The following is a 21698-nucleotide window of genomic DNA, read 5'->3' as shown; positions in this document are numbered from 1 at the left end:
ATTACGATGCCAGCGGCAGGACGTTTTTATTTCATTTCTCTGTTCACTTTGACCGCAAAAGAAAAAAAAAAAAGAAAAAAGAAAGAAAGAAAGAAAGAATCGCGGTAGCCGTCAGATATCGCGGGAAGAGAGGCCGGTGGTTTCGTTTCTGTCGGATGACGAGACTGCTTTCCATGGGACGATGGACGAGGCACGGGAGGGCGAATGAAAAACGCGAAATTAGGATTCCGAGGACACCGAGAGTGGCTCGAACACGAAAAACCAATTGCACGAGTACTCAAGTGCTGACCGGGGACACGGTACAGAGGGGTGACGACCCGGTGTGCTGACGGGCGAGATAGGGGATGTGAGTTAGGGGGAAAATTGGCGGTATGGATAGGTGTAGCTGAAGCAACGCGGTGCAACGGTGGTTCTTTGTGCAAACACGCCGGCGTCGAAATGCATTCGCTGGAAAAACAGTCAGGTCGAAATAAAAAATTGCCATTCGCGAATAAAAGTGAAATTTACACGGTTGGACGGACAGCGAGGCCACCCCTTGCGCGCCCCTTCCATTTTTCCGTCTGGGAAATAGAATGACGCCAAGTGCAGCAACTTTCAATGGTATTTCGTTTCCGTTCGCACAATTTTACCGCGCTTTCCATGTGCTTCGACCGACCGGCATTCTATAGAAAAGGAAAATAAAAGAAAGAGGAAAATAAATTGAACTATTCTTTTATTTTTATCATTTGACGTCGCGCCAACCGCTCGTTTGAATTTTATTAAAAGTGTGCAACATAAGAGGCAGAAATCACACTTTGTTATAATCTTATTATTTTTTATTTATTATTGATTCATTGACCATTAAATTGTACTTACATTGAACTTTTCTTTGTAATATACATTTCCTGCAGTGTAGGATAATGTTCTTTTTTTCTTCACAATATACAGATTCCTCAGTACCGTACACGTTTTAGCGTGTTTTCTCCAGATTCTAACTTGATCGTGTCTTGATAGCGAGCGTACATCCTTTTTCCTAAGCTCATTCTTAAATGACAATCAAATTGTGGAACATTTTTATTCGAATTTGCGACCTACTGTCTTTTTTCGCTTCTTCTTCGCGTCTGTATTTCCTCGGATATCTCGTAGCATACACGGCAGGTGGTAAAATTATATCGAATACCAAAACTAAACAGTTAAAAACTATGTTTCAATAACATTTATTAGAACATACCATTCATCTCGGGTCATCTCAGGAGAACGATTGGATGAGCAGACTTGAAGGATTATTCTGTATTTTTCGTGTTCTCTTAAGGGTTCTCTGATTCCAGGAAGCACAGTTTCCCTCCCGTATAAATTATGCGAACCACAAATCGAGGGAAACTCTTTTTCATTCTAGCTCGCTCGGTTTCGCTCGTTTCACAACGTTTTGATGCTACCCTTGCCTTCTTTCCGCTCGCTAATACATCCTGGTCGCGTCACCATCCAAGCTCTTCGTTCTCACTCTCTTTCATCTCCAAAGCCCTAATTAACTTTGGTAATTATGTGTACGCCCGGACAGAAAGAAGGGCTTTGCACTCGCTCCGTTACTCGAAAGACGCGACACACGGAAGGAGTAAAGAGGAGGCTCTGGAAGAAACGAGAGGGCTAATGCAAAACGATGCACGCGCGAACCGCCAGTGGAACGGAGCTCCTACCGTCAACCAGAACTCACTATAAATAGCGGTCGAAAGGAGATTTCGTGAGATTTGACAGCTCCTGACGAACAGTCGTTCGAATGGATATGCCGTTCCGCGAAAACGACGGTTCACTCGACCCTCGACGCTTTTTTTCCGTTGAACCACGTTTATTCTGATTTCAGAAGGGCCCTTGCTTGGTGTCTGTTTGCCAGTCGATCGCATATCTGCACGCTGAAATTTGAATCGTTTCGTTTTTTTTTTTTTTTTAATGGTACCAGTTTTTAAAGTCTTGTTTAGTTTGTTAGTGAAGTTGTTTTAGCTGATAAAGTTTCACATAAGTTTAGTTGGTTGGAAATTATTTGAATTTAAATTATCTGGCGAACGGATTTTTAAAATTCTTTTGATTTTTAAGATGAGCAGATTGTTGTTTCTTTCACTTTTCATTCTATTATTTATTTCGTTTGTCAAGTTGAGGAATAACATCGCAGAAAATTCAATGGAATATATTAAATTATATTAAATTAATTAACAAGTTCACATTGATAAAATGGTTTCGAGTTGAATGTATACGAATTGATTAATTCAAACAAAACTCAACAGACACTCTGCAAGTTGACTATCGTGTTCCTTAACTTTTGTCAATTTTTGCCGAATTTATGCCAAGACATTAGTTTCCAATTCGAATTTTTTCTCTTTCCCAGGGGTGAGAAACTAGCCAGCGCAGCGTACAAGCCTTTGCATTTTAATTTGGTCATTCTTGAAAATTTCGTTACTCCCAGCGTGGTCGTAGTTCGCGCGTTCATACGTCTACGCGAGAATACGCGCAGACGACATCCAGGATGCAAGTTCCGCACACTACCGCGCGATTTACGTGTTTCCGAGCTTTATGTTCCACAGTGCACACCTGTGCGACGCGTAATTTCCATCCTCCTTTTTGTCTTCGGATATCTTCAACTACCGGTTCGTCGGTTTTAAACGCGATCTTCCAGAGACGTAGATCTATGCGAATTTTTCTTCCTGAATTGCATTAACCATGCCGAGAAATTCGCCTGCTATCTCTTAAAACTTTCGTTCTAACAAAGTTGGTGCTGTATTAGGTTTATAAAAAATTGTACAGTGATGTACAATAAGACGTCATTGTTGGAAAACACAGTTCGATGTACAGCGGCAACAAAGAGTATTTCCACAAAAATAAAGTACGTTTATTACAGCATTTACATACTAATTTCACTCAGCGTTAATTAATTTGCAAATACAAAAATTTCACACTATGAAAATAAAATGCAGAAACTGATAAAAAGATACTTCATTGAAAAATATCTGCAAACATTTGTGATATAATATACATTTGTAATATAACGTATGTGCAAACATATTTTGTAGCCACTGTACATATCCAACTATATTTCTATTCTCAGAAAACAAATATTGGAGAGCGAAGGGTTGCTGAAGTTCTACGTCCAAGGTCTTATTTTACTGTGTCTTCTTATAATTTTTTAAAGGAATTAAATAATACAGAAAATGTCAGTAGATACAGTCCCTTATTGGGGTGTCCAATTTGTGGCACCTCTTGGCACGGCGCGACGCGACTTAACAAGGCTATTAATTAATAATACCTTGCAGGGATAATTTACGACTGAATGTCTCGCATCAGCATCGTCATTGTTCTTAGTAGCGACCCTCCCCGTCGGTTTCATGGCGCGCTTCAAAAATTGATCCACCGATGTCCCCAGACGGTGTCGAGATCCAACTAGCTATAAGTAATTTTCCTGACGACGTTCTAAAATAAATATAAGACACACGATAAGCCACAGGGAGGCACCACATTCTTTGATGCAGTAAATCAAATTTTATCGCAGAGTACGTCATACTTTTTCGCCGGAACATTTTAAATCAATGATGATTTATCGGATACCAGAGCATGGCTACATGTACTTGATGAACGACAAATGACTGTATTTATAGCAACTTGATGGAAAAATTGCGCCATCGTGGCGTGTTACAGAGCTTTCCACTTCCCACCCAATTTTCAGGGCAATTTTTACTATTCGACGTGTTCTACTTAAAATCACGAGTTTCCGCCTCGTGAAACGTCGTTTAATTCTTTTTACGACTGAACGTTTGCGTGATAAACAACGCGATAAATTATATTTACCAGTAACGATTAAAGTGCCCTTTTCGTTCCACTCTCCCTTCCATAAACGGATCAATGATCAGAAAAATAATTTTCATTGTCTTTTTCATCCATTAAAAACCGAGTAAATATAATGAAACAACCAGTATACGTAAATATTCAGTAAACGTATCATTGCTGAAAAATGTAAATAAACTTATTATTTTGATTAAATTAAAAAAATGCACTGAAAAAAAGTATTTTATATAAATCAGAGACTCAAGGAGAAATTCACGATTAAAAAAGAAAATAATATATCTCTCCTACCTGAAGCACTTAAATTTCATTAAACTTCGTACAATTGTAGAAAGATGAAGAAATAATGGCAATGTATCCCCGTAATCTCGAAGGTAAAAAAAGAAAAATCAGTTTCAATACTGCAAACCGAACAAAAATTAGAAACAGAAGAAGTTATAATCCATTCCTTAATAAATGAATGATTTTCTGTCGAAAGAAGGAAAAAGAAATCACATCAAATGGATAACAGAACCAAAAAAGCAAAGGAAAACGTTCGATCATTAAGATTTATCACACGGTCTCTCTTTTTCTGCTTTCATCCCCTAGTAGTCACGCACAAAATCGTAGCGTGTCTTGCCGTACCCTCGTGCAATCGTGCTGCACGTGCAATTTAATGTTCCTCGCCCCGAAGAAACGTTCTATTCTCCGGCGAATAACTCTACCTCGTCCTCACGACGTGACAAGTCGTCGTCGCCCCATGATCGTGTTCGTGCCACCAACACGAGGGGGAAAGGACCGACTGCCGTCCGCCGACAGTCTGAAGAATTAATTAAGACGATGTAATTACCTACTTGGATTCGCTTTAGCTCGAATCCGGACGAGTTGATCCGCCGGTAAACTGTGTTTTCACGGCGTACCCTGCCACTTAACGTGACGGCAATAAATGCATAAGGATCCCGACGATCGGATTAATTTATGGATATCGAGGAAATGGGTTACGCCGTTTCCCAAGGCGATAATGGTACTCCAAGCAGGTTTATCTTGATGTCTCAAAGGCCAGGTCGACTTGGTTCCGTTCTGTTGACGAGACGAAACCCTCCTTCGGTTATTCTCGTTGCCTGATCACTTTTAAAGGGGTTGTAAGTTCACACATACACGTAGGTTGTAGTTGCTTTTGTCCGTGACAAATTGGGGATGAAACTTTGTATCGTTGGCTCGTTGAATTGTAGGCGAGAGTCTCAAGATTAGATTCTTCTATTTGTTTTTTTTTTTTTGAGAAAATTTACATTATAATCGAATGTTTTTGTCGAAGAAGAGAGAACACGGAACGATTTCTACATATGTTTAGAATATTGGTTTTTCACTGGTGGATTATGTTTTAGGGGGTGAGTAATGGTCGCACGTGGAAAGTAGTCATTTGCGTTTCTGATAAATCAGAGATAGAAATCTAGTCGTTAGTTTGTTGAGTTGTTGAGAGAAAGAGATTTATTGGATTCTTGAATTTTCCTATCGTTTGAAGTTGCTTCACAGTTAAGTGCTTTTATTGGAAACTGAAGATACAGACAAAGTGTTTTAGCTCTTTTACATTCAGAATGTGCGTGTAACAGTTACTTTTGTTTGTGACAAGTTGGGGACGTAAAATTGTACTCGTTATATCGTTCGATAGCAGTGAGTAAAATTTTAGACCGAATTATTTTATCTTTTATTTGAGGACTATTTTATAGTCGTATATTTTTATTCGATACAATAAGGACGAAGTGTTTCAATTTTTCTATACTTAGAAAATTAATATGAATGATTCGTGTCAGCAAATCTCCGTGGCACTATTACATCAAACTCTGTCCCCGGATTATTCTTGCGGTATTATCATTCAATTTTCGCTACAGACGTTTAGATTCAATTAACCTTACGCTATTCGCCGCGTATTAAACTCAAACAGCTCGTATTTTATATTCAAACATCCTGCTGCTGTGTGTCGTTTTTACAACCACCAAGAATCTAAGAATAAAAGATTCTCTCGCCCAGTATTTCAACGAAAAACGTGGTGTCCCATTAATTTCGCCGATGATTTTCATTTTCCAGAAGCTGCAATCTAATCGAAAGTCTCGTACCGAGCCTCTATCTCGTCGAGATACCGTGGTAACAGGCAGCACTACGCCAGGCACGTTATTAAGAGATAAAAATGCAGTTAAAAACTATCACTTTGGTAGAAGCCACGCGTCGTTCTTGTAAAGGAGTCTCGAAGGAAGCTTCTGGATTCTCGGGCAAGCTATATTCAGGAACTTTTAGTCTCGGAGCACATCCTTAGGTAAATGAGCTCTTATCTCGAGTTTTGCACGGAGCCATCGCAAAAACGTCACGTGCCAAGCGTACACTCATACTTTCTCATATTCTCTCGCACATGCAGATACACAGATCCATCGGATCTGCTTCGAGATTTTATCTGTTATTCTCGTTCATCTTCTTCACAGCGACAAGCGAACAAACTTTTTTTTGGCTTTCATAAATAAAGAAAAAGGTAAATAGCGTCTCTTCGTGCGACAAAGCTCGGCCGTGTACAATCTATATATAGTGTACTACATATAGTGTTCGTGCAAAGTGTTCGTTCGAGCATCAAGTGTCCACGATGTGAGGGTGCACCAAGAAAACGAGTCACTTCGCGCGTGTACGTGTGTTCGAGGCAGTACACGGTGGAATGTTAGTGGCGGAAAGTTGGTCCGTTTTCAGTTGGTTGCGAAATCCCTCGTCACGCGACAACAGGGAAGGAAGACGAGAAGGAAGAAAGGAAGGAAGGAAGTCGACGCTGGTGGAGGAGGCATTATTAAATCGGCCGGCCCGTAATCCGGTCGTGTTGCTCGCGTTTACGTGGCCGAGGCGAAAACTATGCGGCACGAGGCACGATGAAGGGGCCAAGAATCGGTGGCCTACCGAGCGGGAAAAAGCTGGACTTCTGCCAGGAGCCGCGTCACACTTGGACAGTGTTGCTGGTGTATTTGGGCATCTGCGCCTTGCTGCCTGTCACGATTCTCTCCGGTTGGTATTCGATCGTCACCTTACTCTCTTTTTCGCTTCGTTACCCGACCCTTTTCCTATCTTTCTCTTTATCATATTCTCACCGAGAAGCTGTTTCTTTTCAATGAAAGACAAAAAAGAAAATTAAAAAAATAAAAAGAAGGCAACAGCGAGAGAGAGAGAGAGCGAGAGAGAGAAAGAGAGAGAGAGAGAGAGAGAGAGAGAGAAACTGTACACCGTTTCGGAATTCGCGTTCGCGGTCGATATCTTGTCGATACATTGGTGGCTGGTTGAAATTTCACTCGCTACTCCGACAGTTACGAGCTAAAGAGAGCTTCGTATTTGATAAAAAAAACCTCTTAAAATCGTTTGAAATAATTGGCCGGCTAACGTGATCGTGATCCCGATTCTGAATCATACGCGTTTCAGCTTCATGATTTTTGATATTTCTCTGAGTGAATTATTATGTTATACGAAATTTGATACACGTTTTTATCAGCCTCATTGGTTTTATTAGTATCAACGTTTTCATACCTCTATGTCATTGAAGTTTAAAATGAATATTATTTGATATCTTTCCATTTCACTCCACTATTTTACTCCATTGAACTCTGTCTATCCTTTTTTCTTTCATATTCACCTTTTTTTTTCAAATGGACGTATAAATTAATAGTAATGTAACAGAAAGAGGAATGTATTCGAAGAATGGTAGCAACGTCGCGTTTTCTGCTCGAAGAGAAGGAAGAAAAACGAAAAGAAGAATGGAGCGGCGAGATGCGAATTGTCGACACGGAAATAGTGGAAAGTTCCCAGCGTTCGTTCCACGATATGAACTCTGACAATCCCACCTGAGAAATGAACCGCATAAATCACGATACGTTTATCAAGCGTTCGCGTCGTCTCAATTTTGCCAAACTTTCCCCGCAAATCTCCTCTGCGCCGTCTAGGCGTCGCCATCTCCATCTTTTTAAGAATTCTTTTAAGTCTGAGCATCTTTTCAGTGACGAGTCAATTTTAGAACGACAAAAATGTTTTTTTTCTTTTTTACCATCGCGATGACAGTATCTGTTTAACATACGTAACAATAACAAAGGGAAGAAAATATTCGGCCAATAATTGTGTTTTGAGAATAATCGAGCTGTTCTCGTGTTAAATATATCTTTCACGTATGAAAATATTTCTACGATACGAATTTAAATCACGGACGAACGTCTATTAATTCTGAAATCTTCAGATTAGTCGAGTTACTAGAACTTAAACGAATTGAACTTATTTCCAAGCGAATGCACGAGCTCTCTAACAGTTTCTAAACATACTATTATTTATTACTCGTGCCAATTAAAGAATAAGAGTGGAGAAGATGATAGGTCAAACCTTTTAGTATCAAAATTATTTTTTCATTTAATTTTGGAGCTAACGTGTATTTCTATACGCTTCAAAACTTGAAAAATATTGTTCGTAATAATAGTAAAATATGCAAGATATTAAAATATTTCTTGTTTTAATAATTATACCATGGCATCTATAAGAATTTATCAACTTACCAAATATTTTTAAAAGACTGATATTTTTTAACTCAAGAGACTATTTTTATCCTGAAATGTGGTGTCACATTAAAATCCTCCTGTTTAATCGTGGAGTAACATTAAAGTCAGAAGATCGACGTAAATCACGTTATCTTGTTTTTCTTCTGTGATGAAATTGCAAGGCTGTTAAGCGAAGAAGATAGTCACCAAATTGCAAGTGACCTCATGCTCCGTAAATTTAGATCGACGATATTCAAATGACAGGATGGAACGTCGTTTCCATATTTTTCTGTCGGGATCGATTTTGTCACCAGGCGACGGCAATCCGCGTCGCAATCATCGAAATTTCATTCTCCGTCAATTAACTACGTTTCACGTTCCAATCTAACGCCCGATAATTAATGTAGAGAATTTTAATCGACGTTGTGCCCGATCCGTTCAATTCGATTGAACGCGAACGCGTTAACGAGCTCTACACACGACCGTCCGAAAACTGGTCGCCCCTTCGACCAATGGGAACCGTTTGCCGATCAATCGAAAATTTTCTCCTTGCTCCGCTGATCCGTTTTCTAACTGTAGAACAATGCAGCAGGCCTTTCTTCTAAAAATAGATACCAATCCAGTTACCAGAATTATTCCACGCGCGATACTGAAATTAATTGGAATTAAATTTCAATAGCGAAATGTTTGATAGCTCACGTTTAGAAGAGTTCAGTTTGATAATTGAAAAAGTTTATTTTAGAGATGAACATACTAGCAGAATTTGACAGTTTTCACTCGACTATTTTTTTTAAATGGAAAAACAATATGATGAATTGTAGTTTCACGTTTGAAAATTAAGTCTGGAAATTCAAATTGCTCTATTTCCAGACTGTAGAACGACTGATTTTAGTTTTCCACTTGAAAATGAAAAAATATACATTTATAAATTCACACGAAAATTCCAAAGTTTAGGAATTTAAATTGAACCATTACCAAACTGTAAAACAATACGATGGATGGTTTCTTTAAAAATAGCTTTAGCCTTGAATGTATCTGTATGCTCAATAAATTTTGTCGAAGTGTTTAAATCGACCGCGATTATTGAGACCCAACGTTTTGCCAAGCAAAGGGAAAACGAATGAAACGAATGCGAGAATTTAAACGCGTTGCCCCTGGCGAAAATGGCAAGTCGTATTAACAATTACCTCGTAATTGTCTACACAAACCGCGGACCGAGGATTTGTAAGGCAAAATTAAATTTCTGCTGCTATATTCTATTACGTGGACGTCATTCTGTTACCCCACCTTTGACTGTCGCGTGATTCTTCGTCATTGCGCCTCTCCCGCTGCATTGTTACAATTTTGATAATTTCGTCATGCGGTCGACTGTGAAATTGAATGTTTGCTTAAAAACTCCATTGTCTCGAACTGTCTCGCCTTCGCTTGCACGGAATTCTTTCGCCTGCTATTATTCTTTCTGCAACAAATTATTATCAATGAGAAATATTTTTCTTGGCCCTGGTAACTCTGATAAGAAAACTAATATATTTTTCCTGTTTCTTAAATTTTTCGATATATAATAAATCTTCTTATAGATAGCAAATTAAACACTGAGAATTGATTTTGGAGAACAATGTACAGTGAAATCGTAGTTTGTGAAATTATTTAACGACTTCAGAGTGGAATTAAATTGATGTTTTATTAAAGACTTTGATTTCTCCAAAATAAATCGTTTTTCTTGTTGGATAAGAAAACTTGAGAAAGAATCAGGAACGAATTCAATTCAATTTAATTTAATTTCGAAGAATAATAAAAGATCGCCTTAATGCTCAAAAGTTTGATCATTCCCAATGATTTTTATTTCACCTCGAGTGAAATTTTTGTCCCTTCGTTGGAAAAATGTTTAAGGAACATGAGTGACGTGTATCGTGGATGAATATATTTTCGAAATAGAATCGCCTGCGTGTCCGTCTACGTTTCCATGTTTTTTTCGAGGAAACACCCTCTTTATGACACGCACGTGTTGCCATAAACGTCCGCCCAGGCTCGCGACCGCAGCGTAGCCAATTCCAAATGTGCCGGGCTGCATAAGTACTTCCGTTAAATCTGTGTCAGAGAAAACACGCCCGACGATTTCTTCTTATCCCCCTTCCTTTCGTTCGTTTCTCGCGTTCTACACGTTCGAGCGATCCAACTAGAACGGTGCTTTGTATCGTCGAGCATAATTAAAAGATAAAATCGAATGAAATCGTTCGCAGAATGAGACCAGTAATCGTACCAGTAGGTTTTAATTAAACCAGAACTTTGGCTGACCGAAAACTGTCTTTTGCTTTCTCCTTCTTTTTCTCTTTAATCCTTGGTCGTTCGATCCAGTTGAACTAGAAACAGATAAGACTTTGAGAAAAAGATAACATTTCTATTTTGGCGAAAGTAAGAGTTTCTTTCTTAAATTAAAGTCTGGTGTAATTTGATGATTCCGAGAGGTTTATTGAGAAACTTAGGTATCTAAAGTAGAAACTAATATGTATTGCTTTATGATTTTATAGCTTCGGCTGTATAATTTTTCATATACTTATGAGTTTGTATAATGAAATGGAATTTCATCCACGAGTGCTACAAGTATCTAATCTTAAATATTTTATATGTTGTCTTATCTTAAATATCTTATTTTATTATATATATATAAATTATTATACGTGCATTACGTTCACTTTTGCATAAACTTGCCAGGAATGAAGAAACCTTTACAGTCTACAAGTGACGTAATGTCCAGCTGTTCTTGTTGAGAATTGTGGATCTTAATTGCCGAAATAAAAGTAAAGGAACACTAAGATTACAATTGGAATTCTTATCAAAATAGTTTTAGATTTATTTAATATACGATTTGCAGGATCTTCGTCGATATACATTTGCACGCGTCTCAGCACTCTCTTTGTCTCACCATCTTCCATATCACACCTCCAATGGAACTGTTGCATTCATCTTTTTTTTCGAGACGCTGTGCACACACATACTTCCATACAATCGTATTCACATACGTGTGTCACTACTACGCGGCTAATCTAATCTAGCACACAAAATTATACATATCTCAATAGTTCTATATAATTTGTATTTAATAATCCTTAATCTGCGAACCAAAGTTGGAGTTTAAAGTGAACTTCGTCACAAGAATACAAGCTAGCATTAGTGAATAAGGATTACAGTTTGTGTCACGAGTGTGACTCGATGTTATAAGTGAAGCGATTAAGAAAGACGTAGTTTTACAAAATATTTTGCGTTAGTTGACGGTTCTAGCGGATAGTAAGTAGTATTTACCCGCACGAAACGGACACAGCATGAGATATTAGTTGCTTTTTCGAATGAAGTAACACATTCGAGCCGATCTGCGAACCAAACATCTGGCTTCAGTAGCATAAACAGTTGCGTCTGAGCCTGGTTTCGTCGTTTTCAAGCGAGAACACTGAGCTAAAGCAGCGCTCCGGAATGGTTGCGTAAATAATCATACGATTGTGGGTCTTTTGAGGCGAGATTTCTTTAATTATCAAATCAACACGTTTCTGCAAAGACCTAGTTTGTTCTGAATACGGGTTCTAGTTTAAAAATTCGCATCGATTTCGGCAAAGAGCGGCGGGGACAAAGAGGTGAAAAAGGAGGAAGGTTATTTTAATTTGCCTCGAAATAACAGTTCCGTTTAAAAACACGGTTTCACTTAGAATCGCGGACATAAGCGATGGGAAAAAATGTAAATTAATAAATTTAAAAGTTAAATAATTCCTGCGGCAGGTTCGGCGCTGCTCGGCGGAGGAACAGGACACCCCGTGGGGGTTGCTTGAAATTCAGAAAAACCGAGTTGTCTCCCCTAACAGCGACACAACTATTTATACGTAAATAATGTAACAGCGCGCGTCGAAAACGTTAGCCAGCTCTTATCCGTGTCAGTTTAGGGAAATTAGTTCGGTGAAAAGTTCCTTGGCCGTTACATATTTAATTTTTCCGTGGTTGTTTGCGAAAACTTCGCCGTAGTAATAAATTTAATACATAACCCCCGGAGTACCAAACCGCATACGAGAATTTTAACAACCGAGTTTCATCGACTATCCTATGTTTTAGTAATATCCCTTTAGCTTTGCCACTCTTCCTTCCAGCTAAATTTCTTATTTCGTTTCAATATTATACGAAGAGCCAAGAAGGAAATTTTTATTTGCTTGTGTACATAAACGTTTCGCAGAATGTCAGTAATATCATGTTACTGCGAGTAGGAAAGCAATTAACGTTGCTGACTGGTCTGACCTCGAGGTCTCCAACCCTCGAACCTGCCCGCTCTTAATCGTACTCACGCATACTTTGCGTTGTTTGCATTCGCAAAACGCTTTCTCACTTTTCTCTCTTCTTTCTTTTTATTTTCCATTTTTTGTCCTTTCTTCTTTCTTTCTTGACGTGCAGAATGTCAAGCTCGTGATCGTAGTGCAAATTAATCTGACAAACAAATAATTCGACGTTGCTTAATTATTGTGTTTACCCCTTGTCGCGACACGGGTGTTCGTTCGCCGAATGAACATTTGAAGGATAATTTCGAATCGTCGTACATTTTTTCATTTTTCGTCATATGTTCATTTGCGTGTCTGCAGCCATTATGAGGCTCTTACAGACACGGCTCTCATGGGCGCGGGATCGAGATACGCTCGATCAGCGTGTTCTTCCAGAATCGTCTTTAGAGAAACTACCAATCGCAAGCTACAGAGTGCAAAAGCTGCGAAAGCCACGCTTGGTTTGAGCTGAACCTTAGTATGGTCGCACAGCGCCGCATTTGAATGAGGATTCGGGGCAAAAATCAAAATTCGCTCATCACATTCGTTGGTTTGCAATGCAACGTTCACAGGATCGCGGTCGATGTTCACAGATCAGATTCACAGATCAGATTCGCACGTTCGCATGTTCGCTACGTCCGTAGTTTCGCGGGCCACGTTTACACGTTCACAGGGCACGTTCGCACGCAACGTTCAAACGTTCGCAACAATAATTATTTCTATGTTTACCCGTTGTATGTCGCATTCTGCATACGTTTTGGACTTACACAGTTTAGGTAATTAGACGTAACGAGGTAACCGTTGAAAAATCAATGCTACAATGTGTTGTTTGAGGAGGAACTGGCATCAAATGCGTCGATGTATATAGTGAGTTTCAAGCGAATTTATTTCGCTGAAGAGGATTTTATAACGGATTTGCAAATCTATACGAGTGCACAGAATAATATATTTTAACGTTTAAGCATACAGAATGGCTCATGAAAGTTTTTGAACTACTACCATAGAAAACTTTTAATGTTTATATTATGCGTGTTATATGAAACATTTTAAATGCCATTAGCATTCTAATGAAACACGATTGTTATAATTACGTTCGTGAAACCAATCTGAAAGTGCATATAGAAATTACATTTAGTAAAATATTAGTATACAGCATTAATAGCCATTTAAACATGTAATAAGATTAAAGATGTTCCCACTGGATATCGAAGCTTATTAATATAATGGATAATTGTAGTTTCGATGCACAATTTTCGAATTGGTTTCAAATTTTACTAATATAATCATAATAGTCATTTCTCATTATATTGCTAATGAAATTTCAAAATGTTTCGTATAATATAATGTATTCATAAAATGTATGTACAAATGTAACTGTGTTGGTGTTTAATATCGTCCATAGTTTCTTCGAATAAAAAATTTGATCACTTTTCCTCTGAACCCCTAAATGTAACCTACATTATAAGAATAACACAGAAATATCTAACTTTCCACGCAGGTATCGTAAAAACAAAGCTAACAAGGGCCGTAGAGAAGCAGATGAAACATTCAGAAACCTAAAATTGATTCCATCTCCCACGCAACAGTTGGAGTCCTTATATTTCAAACTCTCAGGCATCCCAAAGCGAATCTGACGCTTGTATACGAAATGTAACATTCTAGATTCAAACTTAAGTGCCGGCTTTACTACATGTGCTTTGAGGCAAACAAAAAAGGAGATCCGTCGCTTGTTCGATCACGTCGTGGTGAAATAAACGCGGCGAATAAACCTCTTCTTTGGGACAACGAGATACTCCAGCCGATAAATCTCAAGGATAGAGCTCTTTCCCCAAAAGATACATTTTCACCCTCGATCCCCGAGGGAAGAGAGAAAAGACAATGACCCAAAAAGGGTGGTGTCAAACGGTGAGAAGAAACCGCAGAGAAGGAGGACAGGTCTTCCGGAAACTCATCTAGCCAGCCAGACAGCTCGAAGAAAGTCCTGGTTATCCAGGAAGAGAAGAGAGAACCGAGCCTGAGAGGAGTGACCCAGGCGCCAGCCAGTTACTTACGCTTAGGACAATTTACCTTAATTAATTAACCGGCGTTGCGACGGCTCGCTAATTTATGCTCATAGAATGATTCACTGCTCTTTCTCGTCTCTTTCCTTATGGCTTCTATCTCTTATGTATGCTTTTCCTTTTCTTTCGCTTCTCTTACGGTCCGCGTTTCACGAAACGGAGAGAAACGAAATTTTCGGTGCGCAAGATCTCCGGAGACAGATAGGCGAGCCGCTCTAATTAGAAGTCGTCCGGAACGTTTCGGATTGCACTGGAGAATCCGGGTGACCGGCCGCGCCCCATTTCGCAATCTTCTCCGCGGCGCGAGTGTTTAAACGACTCGGCTCGATTGTCTCGGTATAAAATACATCGGGGAAAGAGGAGGAAGGAGGAAGAGAAAGAAAGAGAGAGTGAGATAGGAGGAGGGTAAGAATGGTCGTTACGGAAAGGGGAGAGTTTACTTGTTGCTCGTTTCGATGCGTGTTAATTTCCGCCGCGTTTTCGCGCGGTATCCAATCATCTAGACGCCGAGTTCCTTTTGTGAAATTGAAGACGATCGGCATGGTTTATTGGAATCATGAAACTAACGCATCGAAGGAGAAAGCCATTTTGATTTTCGCTTGGAATCACCTCGAAATGATGAGATTTTGCTAATAATTTCGTTAAAGACTTCGTTTCTCAGAGTTTGGATTTATTAAAAATTTCCTTTTACTTTCGCGCGAAATCAAAGACTTGTAACTTTTTTTTTTTACTAAAAATTCACTTTGGTTTTGGCTGGAAATTATCTCGAAATATGTGATTTTAAATATTTGTAATTTTGAAAACTTCGCTTTAATTTGAAACTATCTTGAAATGTATAATGATGAGATTTTAAAATTCCTTTTAAAAATGTCGTTGCAAAGTTATAAATTCGGTGATTTCAAGCCAAACTTTTAATAGTTTGCTCGTCTCCAGTTGTGGAAATGGGATCCTCTGGTCATTAAAAGGTACGGCAATGCCGCAACAACATCACGATAAATGGACAATTGACACGACAACTTCAACTTTTAATTGGATTACTTGTTACAAAATGTCTAAACTTCTTTCTTCTAAAATAGATTTTCTTCTAAACTAAAATCTACGGTATATTCGATGGATAAGATAATCTCTATAATTCGCCATTAAATTCTTCCAATGAACGAACTGAAAATATGCTTACAATTTATGAAATTTATTTCTACGAAGAAATATGATATTGTAATCTCTTAAGTTCAAAGATTCGAAAAAATACGAATAATTTGGATAAGGAAAATTCTGCAACAGCGAGAATTCAAAGAAAACAGAGGAAGGAAATAGAGTTAATATTTCTCGCGTGTCTGAGATTTACACGTGGAATTAAGCCGTTGCAAACGAAACTTCATCCGTTCCATTGTTATTTTATCTCGATGCAATCTGTCAGCGGATTGATTCAATCCAGCAAAAGGGAACCAGACACGACCACGAATTTCTCTAACAGAGTTTCATTAACGAAGTCATGTAGCCGCGATGCGTTCGCATCGGTACACGTGTAACTGCAAACGTGAAACTATCCTATCCACCACACGCGCGATATTAAAATCACCTGGCCGTGACGTATTCGTATTAAATTCTTGTACCGCAATCCGTCTTCGTGGTTTGTTTGGTCGTTCCGCTTTGAGTTTCGTGTTCATCTCCCTTCACAATTTCATCAGTGAAATCTTTGAATCGATATTCACGATCCTCTCCTTTTAATTACTAGATATCGTCACATAAGAGAAAACTCGCATCTAAGCCGTGACTTTTCGTGGAAACTTCATTTCTAATGTTTGCAAATATTTACTTATTTCTTTTTAAAGTAATTATTTTGGTCGTTAAGCTCTTGGAAGTTCGTGTCTATTCCTTTTCACAATTTTATCAATGTAATCTTTGAATCTACGTTTTTTTGCTTTCGTTAAATAGGAAATTTATACCTGTGAAAAATTGTGATTTTTCATGGAAAATTCATTTATATTCTATTTGTAAACATTTACCCTCCTACTTTCTAATGATTATTACAAGACTTGCTGAAACTGACAGTCGAAGCCTGTTGTTTAAGACGATTTAAAGGATTGAAATTTTCGGCGAAGTAATTTCAGAGAAGCGTTTCTGCTCTCAGTTTCCTCCTTCGAGGCGAATGTACAACCAGGATTTCTCGTTCAGGTAGTTAGAAACCGTTCGACAGAGTTTCAAGTGCCAACGAAACTTGAGCGGAGTTCCCGTTTTCCGGCCCGTTATGGTTTCGCGGATTTACACAACCCCTAAACGTCGATTCCCAGCCAATTTCGGTCGAGCTTTCCAAACCGAAAGATCCACAACGATCCGTTGATTTTTTTACAACCGTTCTAAGCAAGACACGCCTTCTTGCCGCCCAACTCACCAAATTTTTCTCACGTTAACGACCCTCAAGATAAATGGCTCTTTTTCCACAGTCGTGTAAGAGAGGGAGGAAGGAAAAGAAGGAAAACGTGAAAAAAAATGAGCAGTACAACGGTATACATTCGTTAAAATCGATTCATTATATAGATTATCAGCCTTTTAACAAGGGACGATAAAAACACACGACACGAGAGTGTTGCTTGCCGCAGCTACAGTTTCTCGAAATTAAAAGGGCGAGAAAAAAAGTGGCAGGTTGACCAGAGAGTAGAGTAAAGCCGTCGGGACTTATGATTAATATTGCACGGAAAATTTCACTTAACGATCGTTCTTAATGGCAGGATAATTAAAATAGCCGAGAAATCCCCATAACGATGCTTGGTAATTAATAATTCTGTAAAGACGGGGCGTTTAAAAACTCAATAAATGACATTATTTACAACGAATACGCGTCCGCTGAGAAATGAAGTTACAATACCGTGGCTACGGTGTAATATTAATGTGCCACTAGAAGAAATATTATAAGGGTACGTGCAGAGAAAAACTACCCCTTCATCCAGTGATTTTATACCGTTGTATAATAACTTGGTTTTAACACGGTTGTTTGTTCAGTGGCTCGATCGATAATATGTAATATTTTAGATCGCATTTCCACCGGAGAAATTGTAAACACGCTGCAAGTCGCGATGACAAAGTATTATTTAGTCGGGATTTCGTCGTCGCGCTTTCATTTGCATACTTAATTTATTTATTCGCGACAGATAAAAATATGTATACAACGTGTATAGCAACGTGTGATTTATATTATTATTCATTATTATCCAAATACTTGCTTCTAATATGATATATTTTAATTACAAAATTATGGAAAAATCCAACTATAATGATTATTATGTTTATAATTATCATAACATGCTAGAATATTTTCAAAAGATTATGAAAGATTAAATTGATCTTTGTGACCCAACACGAAATAATACAACTGGCATTCTTAATCGTGAAAGCTTATAAAAATATTGTAGAAATATTTCATTTCACCAGCTCTTTACTGCTACTTCTAATTAATTTATCATTAAATTGTACACTTTTTTCAAATTCAAGTACCAAAGATACTTACGGCATTTATGAACAGTCGTGTTGTGCCTGATAAATACGAATCATAGAATGATATAATTTTCGTTATCGCGGGAAAAAAATATTTTTAGCTTAGCCAGGAAACATTGTATCCGGTAGATGAAGCATAGCCACGGTTCGCCTTCATTTTCGAGTTCGATCAATTCTTTCTACACGTGTCCCGGCCACGGATTACGCGAGTAAAGCGGAACACGTATGCCTATCTGCCGCGTTATCGACTTTCACGATCGTTCGCGCAATTAAAACGAATTCTCGCGGCCGTAATAACGATCCGTGGCGTTCCACCGATACGCGGAATTCCACCATGTCCTCCACGCAAAGTGCCTGGGAAAATTGCATCGCGATAGGTTGGACCAACCGTATTGTGGGATTATATAGAAAATTCGTCCACATCCTCGTGAAATCTCGCAACGTTTATTTTTCTAAGGATAAATTTACTGAGCTCAGAAAAGGATATTTATTTTTTTGGAGATTTTGATCATTCTGTACCTGGAAGAATTTTATACTATATATTTTATACTATATTCAGAACACGTATACAAACGTGCATATCATATCTCTCAAAATGTTACTGAAGAGGATCGAGCCATATGATGCTTATGGGAACAAGTTGACAATTGAAATGTAATATTTATTCATTTGTTAAAAATAGTTAGAAAATTATAGATTCGATGGAGTAATGACGGAATAATTGCAATTATTAATTATTGATACGGTTGGTTTCGTAATATCGCACTTTTGTATTAATACAATATGGTGACTTAGATCAATTATTATTAATGATTCTAGGAAAACGAGGATTCCTTTTGTCTATTTCAATTAGCGATAGGAAGTGACGCAAACATGATACGTCGTTGAAATAAATTTCTTTAAATCCTTGTCGATATTTACGCTATAAAAATTTGTGATTTCCCGCTTCAGAATTTTCATAACAGTACGAAACATTGATATTATATATTTATAAAGTATTTAAAAATATTGTTTATCTTCTAGTATGTTTGCGTGATGTGCGTAATGAATTTTTCTCCATCTATTATTAATAATTCTGAATACAAACAGGTAACGCATATACGTCCAATAAAATACTCCTCTATTGAAATATGGAACGTGATTATTTTGACGATTCAATGGAATATTCAATCCTGCGTAAAGTCGCGGTAAATGTTACCGAATAAAATAAAATAAATATCAAATATCTCGTCTCTTTTTATTTAATTCCGTTGATTTAATTTCGTTTGGATTAATATCAATGGCCAAGACACATTTCACGGGCTGACCGGTTAATCCCTCATAACATCCCCCTTCAGCCGTTTGTTCCGCCCTTCAAACAGGCGCCGTGCTAGCGCCATAGAATCATCCGACAAACAGGAGCGACGAAATTATGGTACGATATTCGACACATCCGGTAATCCAGCCGCATTGCACAACATCCGAGCAAATCGAATTCGGGTCAGGTACGTCAGGCGCGTTGGTGTCGATCTAATGTCGTTGATGATCCGTCTATAAATGTGCCGATTTTACCATGAAAATCACATTCACCATTACGTCACAGCTACACCTGTAGCCAGGTATTCTCGTTATCATCGTTAACGAATTAATCTGCAGAAGAATCCAATTAATTTCAATATGAAATTGGAGATATTTCATTCGTGATTTTCGACGAATTGATTTTCTTTGGAATCTCAATTATTTATTTTTCCGACTGCTTTATCCGTTATTATTTTCGAAAGTGCGACGATGCGCAGGTTCGATAACTTTAATATCTCTTCAATAAGTACTGGGATAAAACACACCAATTTAGTATTGCATTAATAAACCAATTTTTCATAAAACAAGCGACATGCCCTATTCATTTGTACAGAGTTTTGCATTAATCTCGATATGATATTGGAATTATTCTATCACGATTTTTGATAAATTGATTTTGATACGTAAAAACGTACTTCGAAATTCTGTAGATAAGAGTTTTGTTAACTCACGTATAGAATTTTCGTGACATTAATAGGTCGTTATTGTTTAGAATTACATTAATAAATTATTAAATTTCCGAAAAATTGAACTACGTGTATTACTATTATTTCTTACTGACTAATTTCAATACGAAAATCCAAATATATTTTCTCACGGATTGATCTCTTTGGAATGTCACATATTTTAGAAAGCAATTGGAAAGTTTTCAAGCACTCGTGAACAAGAATGGAGCAAAAATGTTAAATCGATTAGACGAACCAACAGCTCGTAGGGGGAGGTGTCCGGCGTGTAACGAAAGGGCTGGGGGTTTGCAAACGTCACGAGCTGTACCAGAGGCTGTGGACTGTTAATTCGACTCTGACGCCGTGATTTAGAGTCGTCCCGCGTGTACACACAATGTGTGTGTTGTGTGTGCGCGTGGGTGGATGTTCCAACGTATAGTAGACATGCGTGGCTGCGCCTTATGTATTCTGGGATGCCGCGAACAAACGAATGTTTTCCTGTTTATGCTGCTGGCAGTCAGATTGGCCCGATGAACCATTGCCGTCATCGACTACCACTGACACTTTTTACACACATTTTACTTCGCTGACGACGAGCGAATTAACGACGATTCCAGCATACAAATACCATCGTCTCATTCCAAGATGAAACGGTCGATTGCTTCTTCTTCATTCCCCTTAGGTCGATTTACCTCGTGGAATCTGATTCATTGCAGTTTCCGAAATGCAAAGATTAACGCAATGGCGCGTGCAAGTGCACGGCTGTTACCTATTTTCAACGTTCCTCTGAATCGTTGGAGCCGAGAAGAATGTACGAACTGCCATTATCTAAAATTAGTCGCCGATACGTTCTTAGAGAATTGCATCTGGCGAGAACGAGGGCGTGATTCCGGCCACGCAATTTTTTTTTCCCTCCCAGCTTTCTTATTTATCTCCATTCTTCCATCTTTTTTCCCCCGCGATCTGTCGTTCTTCTCTCACTCCCATCGGTGACCCGTTCTTATTGCATTTCCTTTCGCCTTTCTTCCTCCCCTCGTTTCTTCCTTCCGTTAGACTAGCACACAGAATCCTTGGCTTTCTTATCGTCCATGAACCTCCTTACTACGAACCACTTTCCACGTATCCACCAGTGTCCTTTTCCTGTCCTTCCTCCTTTCCCTGTCCTTTCTCCTTCTATCCCTGCGACCCATCTTTATTTTCGTTCTTTCGCAATTTCGCCTCGATACGCTCGTGCTGACGGTCCAATGGGTTTCCGGAAAGCATTTGCTACGGTTTCTTCTTCCATCTTACGACTGGTACAGGATACGGTGAGTCGAGCGTGCACGTTAGCCTCTCCCTCCCATTCCACTTCCAGCCTTTTTGTTCTACTTTTATGCATTCGCCGCACCCGGGCTATCCTGGCAACCAGTATAAAAGTGAAAAATGACCGGGCGACAGACAGCATTTTCGGTTTCTCGGTTCCCCGCCGTGCTGTTTTGCCCGTGTCGCCGCCTTCGTGTCACATTCACGGACCCGTGGAATATCCGT

General features: G+C 38.7%; 1 protein-coding gene across 3 annotated transcripts in view; it reads left to right on the top strand.

Annotated features, from left to right (window-relative positions):
• Window positions 1-6420: 6420 nt before the first annotated feature.
• The window catches only part of LOC117216343, a 109694-nt gene continuing 94416 nt past the window's right edge, over window positions 6421-21698 (top strand). For all 3 annotated transcript variants that reach the window (XM_033462993.1, XM_033462991.1, XM_033462992.1), the window contains exon 1: window positions 6421-6819. In XM_033462993.1, the coding sequence (XP_033318884.1) occupies window positions 6687-6819 (133 nt within the window). In that variant the 5' untranslated portion in view covers window positions 6421-6686. The remainder of the gene's footprint in view (window positions 6820-21698) is intronic.

This window comes from Bombus bifarius, unplaced genomic scaffold (assembly GCF_011952205.1).
Source record: "Bombus bifarius isolate JDL3187 unplaced genomic scaffold, Bbif_JDL3187 scf7180000010271, whole genome shotgun sequence".
Lineage (NCBI taxonomy): Eukaryota > Metazoa > Arthropoda > Insecta > Hymenoptera > Apidae > Bombus > Bombus bifarius.
Note: the sequence above shows the minus strand (reverse complement) of the source record. Positions and strands in the feature narration are given on the sequence as shown.